The sequence below is a fragment of the Branchiostoma floridae genome, chromosome 11, assembly GCF_000003815.2.
Source record: "Branchiostoma floridae strain S238N-H82 chromosome 11, Bfl_VNyyK, whole genome shotgun sequence".
Taxonomy (NCBI): Eukaryota; Metazoa; Chordata; class Leptocardii; order Amphioxiformes; family Branchiostomatidae; genus Branchiostoma; species Branchiostoma floridae.
In genome coordinates, this window is record NC_049989.1 from 5,477,246 (window position 1) to 5,499,865 (window position 22,620).

At 42.7% G+C, this 22,620-nt stretch overlaps 3 protein-coding genes across 3 annotated transcripts; 1 reads left to right on the plus strand and 2 right to left on the minus strand.

Moving 5' to 3' along the window:
- The first annotated feature begins 2,876 nt into the window (after positions 1-2,876).
- On the plus strand, positions 2,877-8,735 carry LOC118426475 (D(2) dopamine receptor-like). Its single transcript, XM_035835906.1, has 2 exons — positions 2,877-4,436; positions 6,991-8,735. Exons 1-2 carry the CDS (start codon positions 3,983-3,985, stop codon positions 7,860-7,862), a joined length of 1,326 nt encoding a protein of 441 aa, XP_035691799.1. The 5' UTR covers positions 2,877-3,982; the 3' UTR covers positions 7,863-8,735.
- A 1,167-nt stretch (positions 8,736-9,902) lies between these two features.
- On the minus strand, positions 9,903-12,833 carry LOC118426483 (galanin receptor type 2-like). The gene is made up of 4 exons (XM_035835919.1): positions 12,670-12,833; positions 11,408-11,491; positions 10,775-10,939; positions 9,903-10,383 (listed from the first exon to the last, which is right to left on the minus strand). The coding sequence occupies exons 2-4, from the start codon at positions 11,435-11,437 to the stop codon at positions 9,967-9,969; spliced, it is 612 nt and encodes a 203-aa protein (XP_035691812.1). The 5' UTR covers positions 11,438-11,491; positions 12,670-12,833; the 3' UTR covers positions 9,903-9,966.
- On the minus strand, positions 12,378-20,848 carry LOC118426157 (QRFP-like peptide receptor). The gene is made up of 3 exons (XM_035835419.1): positions 20,379-20,848; positions 12,670-12,793; positions 12,378-12,428 (listed from the first exon to the last, which is right to left on the minus strand). The coding sequence occupies exons 1-3, from the start codon at positions 20,846-20,848 to the stop codon at positions 12,378-12,380; spliced, it is 645 nt and encodes a 214-aa protein (XP_035691312.1).
- Positions 20,849-22,620: the final 1,772 nt, after the last annotated feature.

The window sequence follows — 22,620 nt, forward strand, 5'->3', positions numbered from 1 at the left end:
AACATGTTGTACATTGATTGTTTCCGCTGATAACGCGGACATCAGCCGTCGTCGTTATTTCTGAGAAAAGAAGGCAATGAATCTAAAGGCATCACCGTACGCTATGCACTTGTCAGTATTGTGTCTGGCAAAGTGCTTCTCTATCAGGTGAATTTTCGTCGAAGTTTTATATTTTCTATAATGGAAACAGTGCCCGTCTCCTTACATTTCCTTCATTTTAGTCGCCGGTGCTGAAGGTACAAATGAATCAAACATGAGTAACGCCGTTTCATCAAGGTCAACTCATTTGATTATTTATTTATTTATTTATTTATTTTCAGCACATATACAACAATTCATAACAATTATAAATAGATTAAAAATAAAACATGCAGGGGGAACAGAAGCCAGTGCAGCTTTTCAACTGAAATTTCGTCACAAAGTAGGTATATTAATGAAACGTAATGTACATAGTCTAGATAATGATGAAACATAATATACATACATCAATTTAAAAATGATAACAAATGAAATTAATTGAAACTGCACCAAGAAAATCACAACGCTGCAAATGATCAAAACTAAACATGATCTACAGATCATAAAGAAATAAGTCGAGATTATAGAATTATCTGTTAGCAGATACCAAACGAAATACAGAAAATCAAAGCAAGGGATTCAAAGTCAAACAGATCAGGTGAAAGTAGCACTATAAGTAAAAAGTATAATACTATTACTCATGAATGTGTGTTCCAAATCTCAGTCACTCAACTCATGAATGCTTCATTATCCGTGAAGACGCCAATTATGAAGACGCTTCTAATGGTCAATTATTTCGAGTATGACGAAAGAGGAAGGAGCTTGACGGAAGAGGAAGTAGATTGGTGGACATGTTGTCATATTGCATTATAAGTATGAGTGGTCAATTAGTAATTGCCTGGCGTCGCTCGGGACCGCCATTGTGCGTTCCTTCCGAATGACAGGCCGGAACGAGATATCCGGTAGTCAAACCGAATTCCAACCGCTGTCTCCCAGTTACCAACTACTGGAACCTCAAATCATCGCCATGTATTTATCTATTACAAATTACATCATTGCAAATGAATTCTTTAGCTCCATTTTTCCAAATCACATATGTTGAAATATCCTTCTTGAAGAGGCCATGGCCATTGTAGCATTTCTTCATTAATAATGCAAATTACGTCAATCGTTTTGGATAATTCATATATATACAGCATTCTCTCGCTGGATGATTCCTTGGGAGAACTGGCAAAAACGATAAAGCAACAATTCATATTAAGTTTAATGAGCTAAGTGTGTTAATTTTTGCACTCATGTTCCTCTCAAAGCAAGTTACATATGTACCGAGTATGAAGTTCCTGTCATTTAGCACAGTTGTAAGATAAATTTCCCTCATGGATTAAGTATGCCGAGTTCTAATTTGAATATTTTACCTAACATTACAATGGTTTTCATCAAAGTCACTTACGGGTCAAAAGACATGAGAAGTCTTTTGTGCTTTCTTGACCAATCCTGTTCTAAGGTCTGCGACTGAAACGCCTCTGCAGTTCCAAAGAAAGCTGCTAGTGGGCCCAAACTTGTGAAACTTCTTTCCGACCACAAGCCTGTTTAGAACAGGAGATATCAAAACCGGGCGTTCCGCTGCAGCGCCACAGCAAGTCGCTAGGGACTCAAAATCTAATTAGATCATCATTTCGAGGTCTCATCAAGACCTACTGTTACTAACATGCCAAGAATGGAGTTAATCCATCCAAGCATTCTCAAGTTATGGTGTTGATAGAAACACACACAGACACACGAACGATGCCGGAAACATAACCTTCTTGGCGAAGGTAATAACGGTTGAACCATTCCTAATTAATCAGGGACGGAGAAATGTTTACTTTGTGTTGTAATATCGGCGTTTTAGCCAGCACCAGACCATTATATCCATTTAGTTAGTTATTGTGACTTTCCTGACAAATATAAATTTGGACACAGGCTAGCTCAATTTAACCTTCGCATCCCTACCAGTCTCTGGTCACAATCCTAACCGGGAACAAGCTGAAAGAAGAAGAAAAAATGGAACATACACCAGGACAGACAAACAAACAAAGGGAGGCGACGATTAAAAGTTACAAAAGTTACTTCGATATGTACGTAGGTTGAAACAAACAAGTGTACGTCGAAAGCCATTGGACCGGTTTAAGCATCGTTTCCACAGGACAGAGGGCATTAGTTGATGAGCATTAGCCATCGAGAGATGATTGAGACATCATCGTATCGTGGTGGAGATCGTGGTGAACTCTTTAAAAGACCACTGAAAGATGTGTCAAAATCAAGGTTTGGGCGACCAACGGTCCAACCCCAGTGGTCCAGATTACATGTAGTATAACGTCTTTGCAGAAGCAATACACCACCCATATTCACTGGGCTCCTGCTGCCAGCCTTCTAAGCTTTACTCCGCTCTCTCGGCTGGCACCCAGGCCACGTATTCACAACCCTGTGCACGTGATATAGAGATATCACAGAAAGGTTCCTGGAGCGGCTTTGTTAGGATCCTAGGACAAGAGACCAATCAGACCAATGTTGCTCATAACCAGACGTTACAATGATACCTTTCTTCGCCGCATTGTTTACGCCAACCATAGTTATCCGCCTTTTACCTAATTGAGCATTTTAACCTCTTGGGTTTCAAATTTACCACTGGGGTTTCAGATTTGCCATTTGCCATGGTTGTCCTTTTAGAGAAGGGAAGGTGTATACCGTCCCTTGAGTGACGGTGCTCACGCTACTCTTACGTAGTTGCACAGTCGGGACGGGTAGGATACTATCAAATATTGATTACCAGAGACGTTATTCACAAAATATCAGAACAGTCTACAAGGCAACAAGCTTAGGAGCACAGGTTAGTGATACAGCTAAGATGGCGCGTATGACGGCTGTGTGAATGGTCGTTTCCACGGCAGAATGGAGCTGGGTCACCGTACTGTCCGATCTGTACGCCAGGCATGTTGGTTACCATGGATAACATTCAGAACGGTTTTCCTAACGTAACCCATAGCGCTCCGGGACAAACAGCATTAACTAATGATAATCAGTGTCGTCAGAAGAGCCGAAAGGAACCAGTAAAACTAATGATAATCAGTGTCGTCAGAAGAGCCGAAAGGAACCAGTAAGTTGGATAACGGTACGTATTTACGACCTGTTGATTTGTTGTCTAGTATACGTGTATTATTCATTTGTAACTTATAATTAACTGACCAAGAATTCACGAATTGGTATTTCGGAAGGGACGTAAAATGGGGGTCCCGTGTTCGAGAAGATGCCTCGAGAACGTAAAACAGCTTCATTACTCTAGCAAAATTGGGTACCTACTGGCTGCAAATAATACACCATTTGTAATGCCTTGAATTAGTGCTGCTATGTGGCCTATAGTATTGAAAGAAAAATTGAAATAGTAAAAAAAGAGAAATCATTCTGAAAACTTGCGATACTGGTATCTAGAATCTGGTTATTCTTTTCGTCATTTTCAGGTGACTAGAAGTCATCATATTATGACATCTCTGAGCACGGACGGACGGACGAACCAACGTTTATCATAATTGAAAAGCTAGCAGAGTTGCGTGTCAAATTAAGTGTTTTTTCCTCTTTCTATTTACGGTTCCCAGGCTCTTCTGACTGACTGTATGAAACATCGGCGGCGTCACTTCCCCACGCATTTCCCGTCTACGCGTGCTGAGAGAAAATGATCACACCATTGATGTGAAACTGCATACAGAATTACATGCTGCCCACATGCACAATAAGCATTTAATCAAGGACGAAATACATTATTGACGCAGACGCGGTTCTCCCTCGTCTCGAGTAAACTACTACTGCGCTACTTGATACTTTGGCCACAGGGCGCAAGGTCTGAATTAGACTGACTTATCAGGCATCACACCTGCCGCTTTACCACAAACACGACTGCTGCCTGCAACTCTCTCGCCGCCTTGTCACGATGAACCGTACTGATATCGACGGGAACTTCTCCACGACCAACGGCACAGACGAGACCGCCTTGGTCATCTCCACGGCCGAGAAAGTCGTGGAGATCTCCCTCTTGGCGCTGGCCTTCTTCTTTGCCTTCTGCGGGAACTTGCTGGTTTGGGTGAGCGTCCTCTGGAAGCCCAACCTCCGCAAGGAGACGGCTAACTACCTGATCCTGAGCCTGAGTGCGGCGGACATGACGGTAGCTGCCTTCAACCTACCGTTCACGATGTCGGCCGTGGCGCGGGGAGACTGGGTGCTGGGGGACGGTGTCTGCACCCTGCTCGGCTTCACCAACATGATCACGTTCGTGGCCTCCGTCATGAACCTCGCCGCCATCGGCGTCAACCGGTTCTGCATCATCGTCCACTACTCCAAGTACCCGACTTACTTCGACAAGAGAGGAACAGCCCTCACCATCACCGGTAAGTGGGCGTTAGTTGAAGCAAAATCTTTCAAATGGCTGCGTTTTCTTACTTACTACAGTTAAAAGGGAGCAGATTATCATTGCACTGAGAAGAGCACTTGCACAAACGCTTGTAGCCTCTTGCAGCTTGAACTTATATACTAGTAGCTGATATTTTGTGAATAACGTCTCTGGTACTCAACGAATCATATTGACCCCCAGCGGGAGTCTTCACACCTCGTTGAAAATCGAAAAATCTTGAGATTTATTCCAAAAATCTTCAGATTTTGTGTTAAATCTTGACATGTTTTGAGTCTATCTTGAGATTTTTCATGAGAATCTTGAAATCTTTTTCGTCTCAAGATTCTTTGAAAAGATCTCAAGATTTTTCTAGTCCCCTTGAAAGCATCTCAAGATGCTTCTGATAAATCTCAAGATGCAAAATGTTTCATCTCAAAATGTATCTTTGTGTTGAATTTTCGCTATATGGGCTTTCTCTCTCAACTCCCTTCAAGTAATCGTCTTGCTACCACTGCCACACAGCAGGAAAATCGACCAGCCTACCAGTCTGTGATCTCTAAATGACATTTTCGTTATCATACTAGTAATGCGCCCGGTGTCCTCCCGATCATCACGCGATTTTTAGGGATAAGCCGATGACGTGAGCAGGTAAACGAGCCCCGTAAATATGTTAGGGTGGATTTTCAGACAAGACCGGTCAGGCATTTTGCGGAGAGTTTTAATTAGTTTTAAGATTTAAAAGACAACATAAAACACAAATATACAAAACTTAGAAATTATATTTCTGCAATGTTTGTTCTTTTCCTCAAAAAGCTCGGCCGAACCTCGGGTTTGAAGCATGACCCTGGCATTACAGATACCCATCTTAGTTCAGTACTAGTGATGGTCCGCCCTCACGAACGGATGCTATTTCTAGAGTGGAGCAAAGCTCGCCAAGGACTTCCAAAACCGAACAAATGTTAATCAGATTACTATTGTATTTTTACTTGTCATCGTTGCCATGGACTCATCTAAGATATCGTGCGTGGGTTCTTCAGCCTATAAGGTCTGATTACTGGCACTTATCCTGACCTTTGGAGAAGGGATTGTTTTTGTACTAACCGTCTCCAAGGAGCTTAGCTTTATGCATGTGGGGATGATTGCTACAGCCTCTATTGACATTTTGTTGCGCATTCAAACCACACAATCGACGACAATTTTGAACACGTGCGTATATTCACATACGACCTAGATAAATCTTGTGCTCGAGTCGTCAGAAGATTGATCTATAAATTTCTGAAGGTAAGATGAAAGAGGCAATCGAGTTTAAAAATGCGGCTCATTGGTGTAACAATCTAGCCTCTATCAGGCTCCTTATGTCGCTGGAAATTAAAGGAATTGGCCAAATAGATTTTAGATATATAACATAATCTCCAAGCAGATCTTGCGGTGGCATAAGATAGTATCATGAGCTGGGGAAGAAGTTTAGCCGGCAGAGCAGTTTCATTGGCCACCTCTTCCGGCTAAACTTCTTCGAGTTCTTCCCCAGCTTATGATACTATCTTATGCCATCGCAAGATCTGCTTTGAGATTAATATAACACAGTACCAGAGGAGTTGGTCGGCCCCAAATGACGCTATCCCAGTGTCGCAAACTGTAGGACATCTCTTCTGGTGTGTTATTTTATCTATTTATTTGGTCAATGTCCACTACTTCCAGCGACATGTGGAGCCTGTCTGAGGCTGGCGCTTGCAGGTAGGATGTCAGAATATCCAGTTGGTCCGGATCACATTAGGGTAACACATGAGCGACAAAATGTCATTGGTCATTAAGATTACGGAAATATCAACCACAGACATTGCAGATCGTTCAGCTCTGACTGAACGACAGTTGAGAGATTTTTCAAATTATCAAATGTTAAATTTTGTTCTCCTTGGCCTCGCCTCTACGGAAAACCTAATGAAGTAGGTACGTGTGATCTACATTAGGATCATACAGCATGCCGGATGGGTGGTAGAAGTAATACGTTCTTCGTGCAGTTGTGTGTGACTTAAATTGGGTGTACTGTCGAAGCAGAGGTTAGCCTCCGGCTTGTTTTGGATCAATGTCTATGCATTGTTCTAGGACTCTCTACTCATCACGCTTAAATATTTCCCTGATCGGAGAGTGAATTAATCGTAGTCCTAAACACACATATATGGATATCTATAGGTATGTATAAGTCAACATATTGGATCTAGCATGTTATTTACACTATTGGTTCTACGGTATAAACATTCGTGGATATATTTGCCAACTTAAGCTTGTACACAGTAAGGGCTATCGCCTCCCAGAATGAAGTTAAATTTATCTATCGAACAGAGAGTAGCAAATTCATTAGAGCAAGCGGAAAGTAATGTGAACAGCTCTGTGCGTTTGTCATTATATCGTGAACAATCCATAACAAAGTGACGTTCGTCTTAATGAACCATTGTTGATGACTTGTTGCTTGGGGATGCCTATCATTGAAAACGATTGCTCCGGTCAGTAAATGCCAATGTCCACTCAGGAAGTATCTTTCCCCCGTCCTCCAGGCGTGTGGCTGTTTTCGATCCTCCTGGCGGTGCCTCCGCTAGCCGGCTGGGCGGAGTACTCCTACCTGCCGGGGCAGTCCATCTGTTTCTGCAACTGGCCGTCCAGCGTGTCCTACACCTTCTTCATGGTGGCTGTGTGCTTCGGCGGGCCCTGCTCCGTCATGGCCTTCTGCTACACCAGAATCATCCAGGCCGTCCGCGAGAGTAGGAGGAGAGTCCGACAAGGAGACGAGCCGGCGTCGAGTCAGGCTCCGCCCGTTCGGTTAGCCTTCACTCGACCTCAGGAAACGGGACAGATGAATGGAAATCAACAAGGTAGATTCAAATCTTTAACATCAATCAAATCTCAGTCAGAAGACGAAATAATTCCTTTAACGGAAAGGCCCAATAAGCCGAGCTCAAATCTTCTGACAGTCCCAATAATGACTACGCCTCATTCTAGACACCAAATCAACATCGATTCCCAAAGCAACAAAACAGCTGACAGCATCACAACTATATCAGTTGATGAAAGCGGAAATTCTAGCCCTTTGCCTGATTTGGCCCCAGTCGCAAGCTCGTCTGCTCTTATCGTAAGAAAACACCAAGAAGCTATGAAAAGAAAGGCCCGAGAAGAAGATATAAAACTGACAAAATCCTTCGTCGTTGTGATTGTGGTGTTCACGCTGTGCTGGTTGCCGTTCTGCGTGGCTATGTTCTGGTCGGTGTTCTCCCCCACGCCGGTCCCGCGGCTGGTAGACATGGCAACTCTGATGCTGGGCTACTCCAACAGCTGCTGGAACCCCATCATCTACGGGGTCATGAACAAAAAGTTTCGCGCCGTATTCAAAGAACTCTTAAGGAAAATCTTCCAGTGCAATTGTACGCGATAGTACCTATAACCTGTTTCAAACATTCGGCGCAATATGATCAACACTACCTCGTGTACATATACATGTGAAAGATATAGTATGTAAGTATTTTAGCACAGGCTTTACTGAATCGATGTCTACTAGTATTTAACTTGGTTTTGTTTGAGTATATTCCATATGTGTCCCATTAACTATTCAGTGCAAGAAATGTGAATGATGGTGGTGACAAGTATTGCAGTGTATAGATTGACAGTAATCATGTTGATCTAGAACTTGAGCAAGGAAATACGTAACAGGAAGCATCGAGTCTTAGACAACAAGCATGTTTTTGAGGTTTAATTCTGTATGAGTGCCAACTCTTCTTATGTCACATATCCCACAGAAAATTTCATTTTCCACCAATAATGATACACATATGAAACATGACAGGACAAATCGGATGTACATATTTGTCATGTAATATTCAGATATACGTATGTCAAAACCGAAATTCTGCTACAGTACCTACAGTACAAGCCGCTATGGGGCCCAAAATCTAATGTTTTCAAGGTCTCATTAAGACCTACACACATATGAAATATTAATACAATCCATCCATGTCTTCTTAAGTTATGTTATTCATCCACATACACACATACATACATACATACAAACGCTTCGAAAAACATAACCTTCTTGGCGAAGGTATTGAGCACGGCAATTCTGAGTACAAATATAGATAAAACTGTGTTCCCGTGCCTGCACGTGTTTCAATCATCAGACCTTTAATTGGTCCTGCGTCATCAAATGTTCTAGTAATCTAACCACCTGACTAGAAAACAGCGGATAGCTATGGCCAGATGATCTGACATATATTCTTTTACATTGATACATTTCAATAAGATAAATATATACATATTAATTATTTTACTGAATACAACCTTGTAGTAAGAATCTTGACTGATAAGATATAAAGGAGTTATATGCCTTAGATAGAATTGTAGAAGTCCTCTTGATTATTTGAAGAATGATAGATGAACAAGGAAAGGTTATGAATATACTGAACTCGACCGATCGTTAGTCAAACGGCGAAATTTACAAATATACATTGCTTTTAAACAAACAAACAAACAAACAAACAAACAAACAATTACTTTACTGACAATAATATATTTGTATATATCATCACCACCTAATATATAACATACCTTCTTCAGATGAACATAAAACCCTCAACTCTATTTTTCAACTAAAACTTCATTTCAATCAATCAATAAATCATTCTATTGTTAACCTTATCAATAATTATGAATGTGTAATAGGTAACGAACACGGATCATTACATATCATACGATAATCAATATCGTTCACATTCACTGGTAGGCGCGAAGAATGACTTTGTGTCTGAACTGTGAATGAAATTAGTCAATAATGGAACTAATTAACTGATCAATCAACCGATCAATCGATCACCATCTGAAGAATGAACATGTTCGACCAGGCCGGAGTCTTGTTGAGACTAACATGTATCACGAGCTACAAACATGTTCAACCAGCCCTAACCAATTAACTGCTTCGACATCATTCTCGCCTCCCGGCATATTGGTAAACTCAGACGCACCAAACATTGCCACCATAGATGGTTCGCCTTCAAGCAGATCATTGCTGAACCTCAGCAAGTTATAGCTATATATCATATCTTGATCAATCATATTGTCAATAGATTAATCAGCACAGTCGATTAGTTAATGTTCTACCCTTAGTGTCTAGCTCTCTACGTTAGGGTTGCCTCCGCGGTCAGTCATCTTCGCACGGATGCAGGCATGAAATTAATTCAACAGGATGGCTATCGTTTCTTTTATAGCCTCATTCACAGCCTTTTGAGAGCGCTTAGTACGTTTATTGCAGACATGGCATAAGAGGCTGAACCATAAGTTGAAAATCGAATCAGTGCTTCTCAAAACGTAAACACCATCGCCCCTAGAAGGCTACAAAGATGTCTCTTTTATTCATGTTAACAGAAGTGTTTTGACGTGATGTTATCCTTAAGTTCACAAGAACCATCGGTTTACACTTCCAATTCATTCCACTAGACCAGTCTTAAAGTTAAAGATCACGAACATAGATATTCTTCGATACAACAAACTCAAACCGTGGTGAGTTCGGTCGCACTGGCTCCCCCATGCTGCTGCAGCTGCCGTGACACCTGCCACAGCCACAAGTTGAACATGTTGTCCTGCACCTGTCTGTAGTAGCCGTGCGGGTGCGGGGGATGGTGCCCGGACAGGCTTCCGCCGGACGTGCTGTCCTCCTGCCGGCCGCGCGGCAGCACGGAGCGCAGCGCGCGGCTCAGCCCCAGCCGGAAGTTGCGCGAGACGAAGGCGTAAGCGATGGGGTTGACGCAGCTGTGCAGCAGGGACAGCTGGGTGAAGGCCAGCCGCATGGCGTACACGGCCTGGGTGTACGGGCTCACCAGATCGAACTTCATGGTCAGGTTCAAGGTCAACACCGGCCCCCAGAAAATGGCGTACAGGACCACCACTGCCACCAGGATCCTGGTGACCTACAGGACACGGAAATAATTGCTGACGTCATTTTCCTGTACTAGAAAGTTTGTTTGATTATTGATTGATTGATTAGTTAGTTGGTTGGTTACTTTGTTGAAGATGTTGCCACACTTCATATCACATTGAATTATATAGATACCAAATGCGATATTGATAAAAATGATTATGCAGAGATAATGGTTAAACAGACAATAGTCTAATGTATTTGATGCCAAAGGTGCGATTAGCTGATTAGAGGGATGTGGTTGTGATACAAGCCTAAGGAGTTGCAGTGCGAATGTATTTCGGCAGGCGGCATAATATATCCCACATTATGCTGGAGTCACTATATACGGGCGATAGACATTCGCGCCTTTAATATGGAAAGCAGCATACTGCGTATTCTACCTGGGCTTTTGAAGCTCTCTTCCCGCCTTTTCCTCCGGTCCCAGTCAGGAAGTCGCCGTTTGCCTTGCTGTCGCCCCGCAGGTTGTAGATAGCCCGGATGTGAGAGACCAGCATGCCCAGCACCGGGGCCACAAACAGCACCACCATCAGGTACACAGCATAGACCTGAGAGAGAAATAAAGACGATTGTATGAAATACAGTTGATATACGTCCACGTACATTCATTATGAAGGACACCACTGCAGGTATAGTAATTTGGCGTGTGCCCTAGCCTGTGTGTCGTCATACCCAACCAGGCACAAGACATACATTCATAGGCGTGAAACGTATATTCACCAGGGGTGGATGTTATTTCAGTTCAGATATACATGCATATCTTTTTTTATGTACTAGCAGGTTTCTAGTAGGGGTTCATAATGCAAATGAATACTAAGATCAGTGAAGGTTAGCCGAGGTAGGCAGATCTCCTACTTACATTAGTCTTTTTGTTTCGATCGAATTGACAGCCGGTGGTGATGCTTACATGTGTGGAGATTTTGCAGTCTAATTTTGTATTGTACACATGTTTGATCAAAGTCCACAGGCAGGATCGTAGCCGTCTATAAGATAAATGAAACAAAACATGTCCGTACCTGTTGAAACACTGTTGAGTTCCAGGACATCTGACAGTGGTACACCACCTCCACATCAAACGGTACCTCGTGGGCGATCAGTCTCTGTGAACAAAAAGGTTTTATACACACGTTAGACTATGACGCCATGCTATCTGCAGCACGGAGTACAATCAATATGCCATCGAAAGTATAAAAATGCATGAAATACTCTACTGTTGAGGGTTAATATTAAAACATAGTAGTACTGGGGAGCAGGTCATTTCGTAAGACATTTGAGATTTTTCTTCAATTTCCTCTCCTCGGCAGACGACGAAAAAGAGCCATTATTGCAATTGTTACAGGGTACTAGTGTAGCATGACCTTCAGTACCAAGGAAAGCCCCTACGCGAGCCAAGCGGGTGTTGACAGGCCGTCTGGGTTGACTGGCTTAAAAGCACGTCATTTTTACATCTTCTACTCGACTGGAAACCACGATTGATAATGTCAAAGGTGTTAATGTTGCCAGCACTTTGGAGTTTTTCGTCATATCTGCGGGATCTGTTGTCAAAACTGTAACGTTACGTCTGACGAAAACGTCATGCGTGCCGAAGCCTCTGACATTCCCGCTAATGGTGCACAGCGGAGTGTACAGAAGACGCAAAGCTTTCGCCTCTCAAGCGTTTTTCTGCATCCCTGATAAGATCCAGTCTTTTCTTTCTGAACGGAATAAATTTTTGCATCCCTTGCCCAGCTGTCACGATTAGGCCGTATTGTTAGTAGTTTCTTTTACACCATGTTTTGACATTTTGTTTCAGATAACCAGTAGAGTACGTTTAGACGCAACAGTCTGTGTGAAACCAGACTGTAAGGTTTGATCACCCACACACCGGAAGGACCCCTACTCTTTTCGATAAATGTGGCAGGATCTCTAACGTGGTTGGGGCGTGGCTATCCTCAAGTACGGGGCTTCTGGCTTTACGCTCTATCAGATGCCGAAGCTAGATACTCCTTAGTTGAGTAGGATATGGGTGTACCTTTCCAAAGTGCACAACATTAACGCCTGTCAGGGATTCAGATCAAAATCCTTATTAATTAAGAACAACCCTAACCACAAGACCATGTTGCCACATCGTGTAATATTCACTGAGGAACAAAGCGGTCGCCGCATTCTTACAAAGTTGGGAGCCGCTGGAGCGTTACGCCGACTGGCGGATGTAACGTCTCATTACAGGTACATATGCACATGGAGGTATACGTACAGGTGCAGGTACAGTTATAGAAAGATTGTGCCCTGAACACACCTGTCCGACGAGTTTGGGCACGCTGAGGACCACTGACGTCACCCACACAGCTGCAATGAGGCGGCGGGTGCGGCTGGTCGTGGCGGACGACTTGGCCTTCAGGGGCTGGGTGATCACGTGTCGTCTGTGGACCAATCACAAACAAGATACATCTTAGTACTGCACATTTGTCCATCCAATTACCCATCTCTTCTTATTTCTTAGTTCAAAGACAAGAGTACACATACAAGGAAACTTCTATTGGACACCCTTTCCCTTAAACATGTCGGAACACCACTTAACTCTCCAAACAGACTAAAGACAAACATGAAAAGTTCAGAAACACGGTTTGACGTTACATAAAGGGGAACCTGTTTTCGCCTTCAGACAAAAGAGTAGATATTAACGTGATTTGTGGCAGAGAGGGACGACAGGCTATGTAGCAATTGATGTCGAGTTGTGTTTTATTATTTGATAAAACGACCACTGTCCTTGGTTACATAAGTGATATCTACCCAGTTAATTGAATTTTCGTCGTAAAATCTAATATCACACTGTGTTATACATGAAGTAGGCTGGCCATTTAAGGTTTGGACAGGACAGCATGCCAGAATAACAATTACTCAAGCAGCTAGGGTATAGTTTAGGTATTATTAGGTAACTTCTGTTTGGCATATCTTATTTCCTGGATGTCTAACCTTCATCGACGTAGACAGGACAATATATGGTGAAAATCGGCTTTTCTACGGCGTCATTTCGTTAAATCCTGGTCTTAAGTAATGAAAAGGGCAGTGACTTCCATATTATTTTTCAAAAATAGTGATTAGTACATGGAGACATAAGCCTTCTAGACCAGACAAATGGTGCAAAGAACATTGCCAGAAGTATATAACGGCATGACAGGGTGATGAGTATTATGGGATGCCCTGAAACAGAGTACTCTGTATTTAAAGTGAGCGATAGGAAAAAGGCTAAAACACGATGAAATTCTCCTTTGCCACTCCGCATCACGAATGTAGGAGACGTCCTACCAGCAATGGGCTTTCCAACGAGATACGACACGCAACGGATTTACTAGTGCTCGGCTTGCGTCAGAAAAAGTCTAATCCAAGATTAGAGTCCACTACATTTGCAAATCACACGGCAATCTCATAATTCTATAAATGACAGTACACATTTCTTGGAACAGATGATAAACAATGAATGATAAACGCCAGCCACATTATGAGTACTTCCACACGGATGACATGTTTAGCCACTTAACAGCACATTTACGTGTCCAATGGGCAGGAAAAAACACACGCAAGATCTGAAGTACGCAGAACAACTCTCTTCGTCTGAAACGCTCCCCAGGCGAAGTGAAAACACCCGTGATCAATATATTCCCACATTGTTCGGCACGTTTTTTTTCCGTGAGTCGAAAACACATTAGAGACATCGGCCCGCCCGGGCTTTCAACAACAAAGCCTCTCTCCATTAGGCCAACTCACGTAGAATAACGGTTCAATCTAACCTATGAACAGTCTGAACAGCCTAATGTACAAAGGGCCCTATAGGGACGCTATGCCGAGACATATTTTCCTCATGACATCAATTCGAGCCCGCTGGAGAGTTTTCGTCTGCGTTGAAGTACTAGGTGTTACAATAAAAGTCATATTGTCAAGTTTGTGCTCTCGTGTGGTTGCCTTCCATTAAAGAGAAAAGTTTTCTCATTGCTCTAAGCGGTCGAGCATTGTTGCAAAGATGCGTATCCATGCACATTGAAAAAAAAACGCTGAAAGTTTCTAAAAGTTTCGCTCCCTTCTCGCGACGATTGTAAGCCTTCTGTTTTGTCACTTATGGCGAGTCTCCACCAGACTGACTATGCTGGTTACTATAGGGAGAATAATTCGCGAATATTTTGCTACCAGAGGAGTTGGTCGGCCGCGCAGGGGAAACATGAACCTAAGCGTGGATTGACTCCTTAGCCAATTTCCCGATTTTTTGGCCTCATTTTACGATCCCCGTAACCCCGTAGAAAGGCCTGGTGAAGGCTAACTTACGGCCTAGAAACTAATTTGTCCTCCGCAGAAAATTGATATGTCAGGTTTCGTATACCACAATCTACGCCGTGATTTGACCTTTGCATGTAATATGAGTCAGGCCCGAGAAACACATCATCCCAGCGTGTGGACAAGAAATCTAGATCGTCTCTACTACACAGAACATGTTCCAATTACATCGTTACATTAGGAGTGCACTAATATGTCTGCTCTTATGTTTATAGCTATAGTTGAAGAGGTCACCACGTACATGGCATCAAAAGAAATTGAAGGCAAGATATCAAAAGAACTTGAATAACGGAAAGTATGCTTAAAGGAATTACAGCAATAGTCTTAATAGTTTATCTTAATTGTACCCTGGAGGGATTGGGCTATTAAGGATGCATTGATTCTGTAACCGCTACCGTATGGGTTTCATTCTGGGAATTTCTAATAAATAAAAAGATAAATAAAAAAAAAGAACATGGTCGACCCATTCTGCGCAGCCGACAGTGGGCTCTTTTCATTTTTTTCCATCCAGTATGTTTCATCTCAAGCTATGTCTTGCACATGGGGGGCTCCCAGAAAAGCCACTTTAGAGTTTTGCATTATCAAGAAGAGGTTTGCAACATCAGAAAAGCAGGTTGATTTGTGCCCACAGCTCAGGTATCTCTCTAGCTTTCTAAAGGCAAACATGGTCATGCTATTAACCATTTTCTATTACGCTCTAGGAGCCGACCGTGGGATCTTTCAACCCTTTTCTTTTTGTTTCAACCAAGATTTTTCATCTCAAGATCTGACGCAGGCATCACACTTAATGTCTTTATTGTTTCCAACCCCGTATTGACATAAACCCCAATAACGTCACTAATATTCTTCTCTTATGTCTTGCACATGGGCTCAGAGAAAATCCACTTTAAAGTTTTGCATGATCAATGCGCGGTATGTTTTGTTGTGACTTTAAAGGCCATGTGCGGCTTCAAGTTGCCATTGCATTGTGACGTTAGTATGGGTATCAAGAAGACGGGAAAATGATGGGTATTGCAATTGGATGTTGGGTGTATATAGTCATACTACTTCTTTACTTGGGCCATTTTATTGAGATCAAAGTTATAGGCGTGAAAGGTAAAGCACTTTTAAGAAGATTGCATACGTGCCAGACGACATGTGGTCAAATTAATCAAGCACATGAGAGATGACATGGAACTAAGATAAAAGGAACGTGGTGAAGGATTTGCTTTTTCTTGATATTTGATTGCAATAGCTCCTTCGCCACTAGCCGTATGTGAAGAGAGTCACGTCACGAACGCGTTTAAGAACTCGCCTCACTTCTTGATAAGTAGTGTTAAGTATGCCATGCCCTATTGTGTGACGTCAACAAAACACTTTCAGACCAGACCTCACAAGCTAGTTCTCAATAGCTGCATTAGGATGGTTGGAAATCCCAAAAGAATCTTTCAAAAAGCCCTTTTTCGCCACATTCCATCAGAGATGAGCTGGTCTGAATTGAAACTAGCTCGTTTTCAAAGCTAAAGACTTTCGGAAAATCAATATCAGGTTAGGGAGAAATAAAGTGAAGAAAATTACCCACGACGTGGAGTGTGGACTTACATTGATTTTAGACTTCCGTTCGATATACCTAAAGAAAAGCCTTCGCCGTTGGCAGCCATTTATTATTGGCTCTTTCTCTCGCCAAAAATACCTCTGAGGTTGTACAACCAATCGTAAGGCCAAGGTGAATGTCTCCTTGCAATACAAACTTTTTGTACTTGATGATTGCTATTCCATAAGCCTTTTATAACTTGATATCAACTAGGTATCGTATTTATGGGTCATACCGATTCTGAGAGAGACATGGATTCATGGAATATAGAATTGCTCGGAGCTCAGAATTCTCTCCATTCGCTACAAAAGATATGGAAAACACTTATCAGGAAGCACATAAAACCCAAGTGTTAGAACATGTATTGAGTCTATTTCACTTTATACTTACAAGTCATGAGTCATCTCAGCAGCCCAGCCCAGACAAACAAATTGGACGGTACTTACACGAAAATGTTACTATAGGTGTACAATGTTTTATGGAGAGACTGTTTAACCAACAAACCCTGGCAGGGCATGTAGTTCGTGGTGACGCCTGAAGGGAGACTGATTGACGGGTTGCCAGAAGGAAGGCTCAGAGTGGGCCGGCCATACAAAACGTTAAAGACAATGATTGAAAGAGACATTAGGCTGTGAGGATCTGTTTTAATGTATTCCATGAATGACGGATCATACATGAAAACTTTCGATCTAATGTACTTCACTGGTGTAAACCGAAGGCATGATGATGATGATGATGATGAGGTATCACGCCTGCGCTTGATGTCGTTCTGGTATTCCAAATCTTTTTCCCGTGCATTTAGAACATTTCAATCACATGTGAATAAATGTATTTCGATAACGTATGATCATATGACGGATATCTTGAATTGCCCATTACGAGTTCGCACGAGTGCCCCTGGTGGTACTTTAAAGCCCTCTTTAGACCCTGTCGTACACCGAACTGAGCTTTAAGCACAGGCAATTTCACGCTACAAACTGTATGTAGTCAGGACTTCGCCATCACCAGTAATTTAACACAAGGCTTAAGGGGCTCGTCTTACAGACGTCGTTTTGAGACATGATTTAATGTCGCACCGTTTGAAATGATAAGCACCATTCTTCACTGGTAGGCTTGTCTACTGGTAGGCTTTCACTGGGTCCAATCTGCATGAGCCTGTTTCTCGCAGATTGTCTTTTTGCTGACCTTTCTACTGTAACTAACCCCGTTAATATCCACTGAAGTGCGCTAATGAACTAGCGGGTGGGCATCAGCCTTAGCACCGTACAGATGCGGGGAGCTTACAATGGTATGGTAATCAAGTTTGGAAATATCCACGTGCCTATTCGCGTGCTTGACTGACCTAGACGCGACCCGCATACGAACAGTACAGACATCATATTGACATTGTTCCGTTTCATTGACGTGTTTTGTGTTCACAGTTCAACTTCAGAAAGGGCACGTCACGCGCACGTGAATTAAATGCCGTACATGATGAACATCCTATGGCATCGAGCGTGGCGCAACTGCATGCTGGTAGAGCGTTTGGCTCGGAATCTAGAGGTTCCGAGTTCGATACCGGCGGTGCCCCCGACTTTGTGCCCTTGGGAAAGGCACTTTATACGACCTTCCTCACTACACCCAGGTGTAAAAAGATCGGAGAGGTAAAAGAAAAAGACTGCCTTTACCTTCTGTCTGTAATGTGTATCTAAAACAGTACACAGTGTATCTAGAACAGTTGATATAAGATACATACTATAACTTGGGTTATTGCAGCAAAATAGAAAAAAGACCTGGGTGTCCTCGCCTGACCAGAGGCTCGTTCTCATTTAAATGTCGAAATGCTGTCGCCTGACTTTACGCCTTAATATGGAGCAAATTATAGACATCACTGTTTCCTTCATTTTTTTCACAACCCCTGTAATGTTTCACAAAAGATGCACAACAACATTCGTATTGGTTGATGGCTTAGAAGATTATTATAGCCACGGGTGGGATTTCACCCCCTAAAAAATGACTGTCGCCTGAGAAGAAACAAAGAATTCAAATAGTATGTAAAAATTCAGTTCCCAGAATGATTGTTCGGTAGGTGAAACCAGCTGACCAGGCCCTCTGACCGATCACGTCAGATTGCTACAGTCAATGATGTTGGTTTATGCCTGTCGCCAGATTCGGTAACAAACGTTACCACCACGAGTACGATGGTTGCCACGGTTATATTATCCACGTATAAGACTAGAAATGACCGTTTTTGTGACGCTATACAGTTTTTCTGGCTTTCTAAAGAAACAAGAAAGGGTTGTTGACTGTCATTTGTATCCCACCTTGCTTAACAAAATGTTGTACAGAAATAACTGTAACAAACGTTACCATTGTTCGATGCTGTCTAAGCTTTCTATTTCACCTGGTGTAAAAAAAAAACTGCCCACTTTTTGAATGTTCATAGGGACGTCCACTTATACCTAAATGATGTAGTCAGTAAGGTGAGTCCTTTCGAAGAAAACGGGGTGAAGTCTACTGTTGTAACAAACGTTACCGGTAACGTTTGTTACCTGCCCTGTAATGCATTACCAATGGGACCGAAAATAATAAGTTGCCAATTTTTGGCTATGTTTAAAAGAGGAATTTTCCTAAACAACCACATACTTTTCACTGAAAATAAAGCCAATTTATTTTTCTACCAAAAAAATGCCATTTTCGACATTTCAATGAGAACGAGTGCAGAATGAAACCGCAACATTCATGTAGCTGCCATACAAAAGCATGTTCTCAGTATACTAGTAATACTGATCTTCACTTTTGTTTCCAATTAATTTTGCACTCGAGCGTATGTACGTAAATGGTATCTCATATGGCGTTTTGCTTCGGGAGGAGTACGCGTGCAGGGTATAACAAACTCATATGAAAACCTAATACCTGTAGGCGCGTTCAATATGTCTAGAACAAAGCTTGGAGGCAAGATTTCAATTTCCCTAACAATAGCTGTTACGGAAATGGCTGCGACCACCCAGTATTGAATCTCCTACCGGCTTAGGCGTTTTATTGCACCTGGGGTGTTTCCCAGAAAGAGAACGGAGGCGAAGGCGTAACTGATAGCATTCCAGATCGCTCCCTATCGCCCCATTGCTTCTCAGTTTAATACCAATGTGTGCATTTGAAAAGAGGATAAAACAAAAGCTTAATGTATCTGCTATCCCGATTTGTGATACTACTGTAATGTCGTTTGCAATGATATTTATTGGAAGTGAGCATTGGTGATAGAGAACCAATGAATGTTACATTGAAAAGGATCCGGGGAAAATCTACGGTATTGCTTCACATATTGAAATCTAATCTGCCAGCAGCTTGGCGGGAGTGAACGGTTTATGCCCGGCATACGTAATCCGGGTTTGTCTCCAGCTCTTCAAAGAGAAGTCAGTGTGTCTGTCACATGCCAAACCTCGTTTCGGCGGTCGAATATTGGAAGATTTATAAGTAAAGTCTGTCAAAATGTACCCTAAATCATTTATTCTGTTTTGCACTAGAAGACAAACGCTGATAATTGTTCGCGGAAGATGACAGCAGGGTATTAGTTCAGCCTAATTGAAGCGGGGTCTCCTATGCTGCAAGATTAATCAATTAGGCGGTAGTTTTGGCATTTCACTAGGGGCACTGGGAGCAGATTCTAAATTTGTACCGTTTCAACCGTGGAAATGAGAGTACGGCGCATACAGATAGACATGTACAGTTGACGAGAACCTCTCCATAGCCCATAGTTTCTCTACTTGATTACTTTAAATGCCAAACGTTGCACATCTAGTGAGATGCATTATCCATTAGAAAGGGGGTAAATGAAGGAACCGAAACAGCAAGTTACGACATTTAAAACGTATGAAGGAAATGCAACTTTGTGTCACCTTGTCAAATAAAGAAGCAAACAAAACGCAGTTAGTGACACCGAAAACATGTTTTAGTCAGAAGAAATGGGCTAGGCCTACACATGAAGGAAACACAAACAGCAAACCCTGTGATACTTAAAACGTATGAAGGAAATGCACGAGTCACCCCGTCAAACAAACAGACAAAAAGCAATTAATGACACCGAAAACGTATTCTGGTCGGAAGGAATGAGCTAGGCCTACACTTACCGTTCCACGGCGATGGCGGTGAGTGTGAGGGCTGAGCAGGTTCTGGTCAGCAGGTGGACGAACGCCACCACCTTACAGGTGAACCAGCCGAGCTGCCAGTCCGGCAGGAAGAACTCCACCGTCTCCACGGGGACGAACAGCGCCGCCGTCAGTAGGTCCGCCGTGGCCAGACTCACCAGGTAGAAGTTGATGCCTGTACGGAGGCACTTGTTTCGGCAGACCGAGAAGATAACCAGGGAGTTGCCTAGGATACCGAGCACGAACGTCAGGGCGCCCGAGATGATCACGGGCAGGGAGATTTCGTACATGGTCAGGATACATGCGGCGCCACAGAACCTTTCATCGTCCATGAAGTCTGTGCCGTTCATCGTAGATTCGCTCCTGTTCAAGTTGGTGAAGTTTTGTGCAGGGGCGTTAGGGTTAGAAGGGTAGGCGGCTGTGGGGGAGACAGTACCGTAGACCGTCGACATCATCTGGATTTTTATCAGGCTTAGCTGCGGTACATACCTCAGCAAGTAGGTCACATCAATCCAGATGCCTCTCTAAGACAGGTTCTGTCCTGTAGTCTGAGGCATGACGGCGATTACGGGAGACAGAGGTACCTTTTTATACGCAGACGCGCTGCAAGAAGTAGTAGCAGACCGTCCAATCAGACGCAACAGCGCAAAACACGTGTCCGCCTCCAAGCACGCCTATTCGCAATAGATCACGTTTTCTCACTCCGTGACGTGCTCAAGGTGTGCGGTATCTTCAGTTTTGTATTGATAATAACGTCAGGTTGTCTTTGTTTTCGCCGTCTGTTATGACGACCAGGCCGTGGTGCTGAATGTTGTACTGTTATTGTCGTCACCTTGCCCTCGTAGGATCGTCACCCAATTTGACGTCTTTCAGTGTTTAGGGGCCATCTGACACACATTGTGTCGTCTGAAACAGTAAAACGACAATTGATATTAACTGTCACCGAAATAGACGATATAGCCCCAGACTTGAATACGCTACGAAGAAATCTAGGGGAAATATGTAACTGATTAACAGTATTAATGCCTGGTGACACACGTACACATTACTTGTGACACAAACGAGGCAAATTAAAGCGATCTCATGACAAATATCTGACCACACACACAAATAGGATTAAAAAAATCCACGTAGATTTATGTTGCATGTAAGCATGAGCGTGAGGTAATAGACCGCTGCAGACCATCTCTTATTCTTATCACAGGAGAAGTAGATGCACACATAACCGTGTTTCAGCGGATAGGTTTGTGATGTACAGTGTTCACCCAGGTTCTAGTTATAGCCGTTATTGGATCTACTGGCGGCGCGCGCTCAGAGATCTGCTGTAAAACATAATCTAAATCGTATAGCCTGGGTCACAAACCGATTAGATTATCAGTGTTATGTATTGCAAGGTATTATGTAAATATCGTTTGATAATTCATTGGTGCACTGTATACCTGATGATTGTTGTCAATGAGCTACTACAAAGCCTGATCTAAATCGTATAGCCTCCGCTACAGAACCTGAACTCAATCGTATAGCCTGAGCCGCACATCACTGTTGCTTCTTGCGGAGTATTATGTAAATATCGTTTGGCACTGCGTATCTGATAATCGTAGTAGTCGAAGAAGTATTAATACAAAGTCCCAAGTCTTCCATTACTTGATATGGCTTGCTTTTTTTAAAAATCTGAACAGCATAGCTATTTTTTTAGTTATATCGAAGCCGTCATCCATATTAAATCACCTGACCTGAAATAATGTTATTTTTCCTCTGCAATTCTAAACCATTCCGTTGAATTACGTTTCTCAAAGCCTGGACAAGACAATGAAGTTGTTGATCATTTGAGAAGGCGTATCGATGCTGCAAGGGCAAGAAGTGGGTTAAGCAAAAATTATGAATTCTGGGAACCCGCTCATCCAATAACATTTAATATGCGGGGTTCAGACAGTGTTCACCAAAGTTTGGTCTCTAAGTTACGTCAAATGTATCTTAGGCTAGTAGGGAGTTACCGAAGAGTCTGTAATGCTTGAATCCCATAAGTCATGCTTGCTAAAAGTCATTGGTTGACGTCCGATTCCTGAAAACACATTGACTTTTAACTTTAGTTAGAGTTAGAGTGTAGTATGTCGGTATGGTTCGTCTCTGGAAAACCGGATAAGAGTCGTAGGCATGGTCACTTCTTTGACACCTAAGAAGATAATTGAATGTGGGACGTCTGAATGATGAACTATGCTCTGCC

What these genes read in the sequence shown, in the direction of transcription:
- LOC118426475 (XM_035835906.1), top strand. Translation starts at nt 3,983, where the DNA reads ATGAACCGTACTGATATCGACGGGAACTTCTCCACGACCAACGGCACA. An exon ending in AACAGCCCTCACCATCACCG is followed by an intron (nt 4,437 to 6,990) that starts GTAAGTGGGCGT and finishes CCCGTCCTCCAG; the next exon opens with GCGTGTGGCTGTTTTCGATC.
- LOC118426157 (XM_035835419.1), bottom strand. Translation starts at nt 20,848, where the DNA reads ATGTCGACGGTCTACGGTACTGTCTCCCCCACAGCCGCCTACCCTTCT. An exon ending in ACCGCCATCGCCGTGGAACG is followed by an intron (nt 12,794 to 20,378) that starts GTAAGTGTAGGC and finishes ATTGGTCCACAG; the next exon opens with ACGACACGTGATCACCCAGC. An exon ending in TGCCCAAACTCGTCGGACAG is followed by an intron (nt 12,429 to 12,669) that starts GTGTGTTCAGGG and finishes AATCCCTGACAG; the next exon opens with GCGTTAATGTTGTGCACTTT.
- LOC118426483 (XM_035835919.1), bottom strand. Translation starts at nt 11,437, where the DNA reads ATGTCCTGGAACTCAACAGTGTTTCAACAG. An exon ending in ACTCAACAGTGTTTCAACAG is followed by an intron (nt 10,940 to 11,407) that starts GTACGGACATGT and finishes TTTCTCTCTCAG; the next exon opens with GTCTATGCTGTGTACCTGAT. An exon ending in AGAGAGCTTCAAAAGCCCAG is followed by an intron (nt 10,384 to 10,774) that starts GTAGAATACGCA and finishes CGTGTCCTGTAG; the next exon opens with GTCACCAGGATCCTGGTGGC.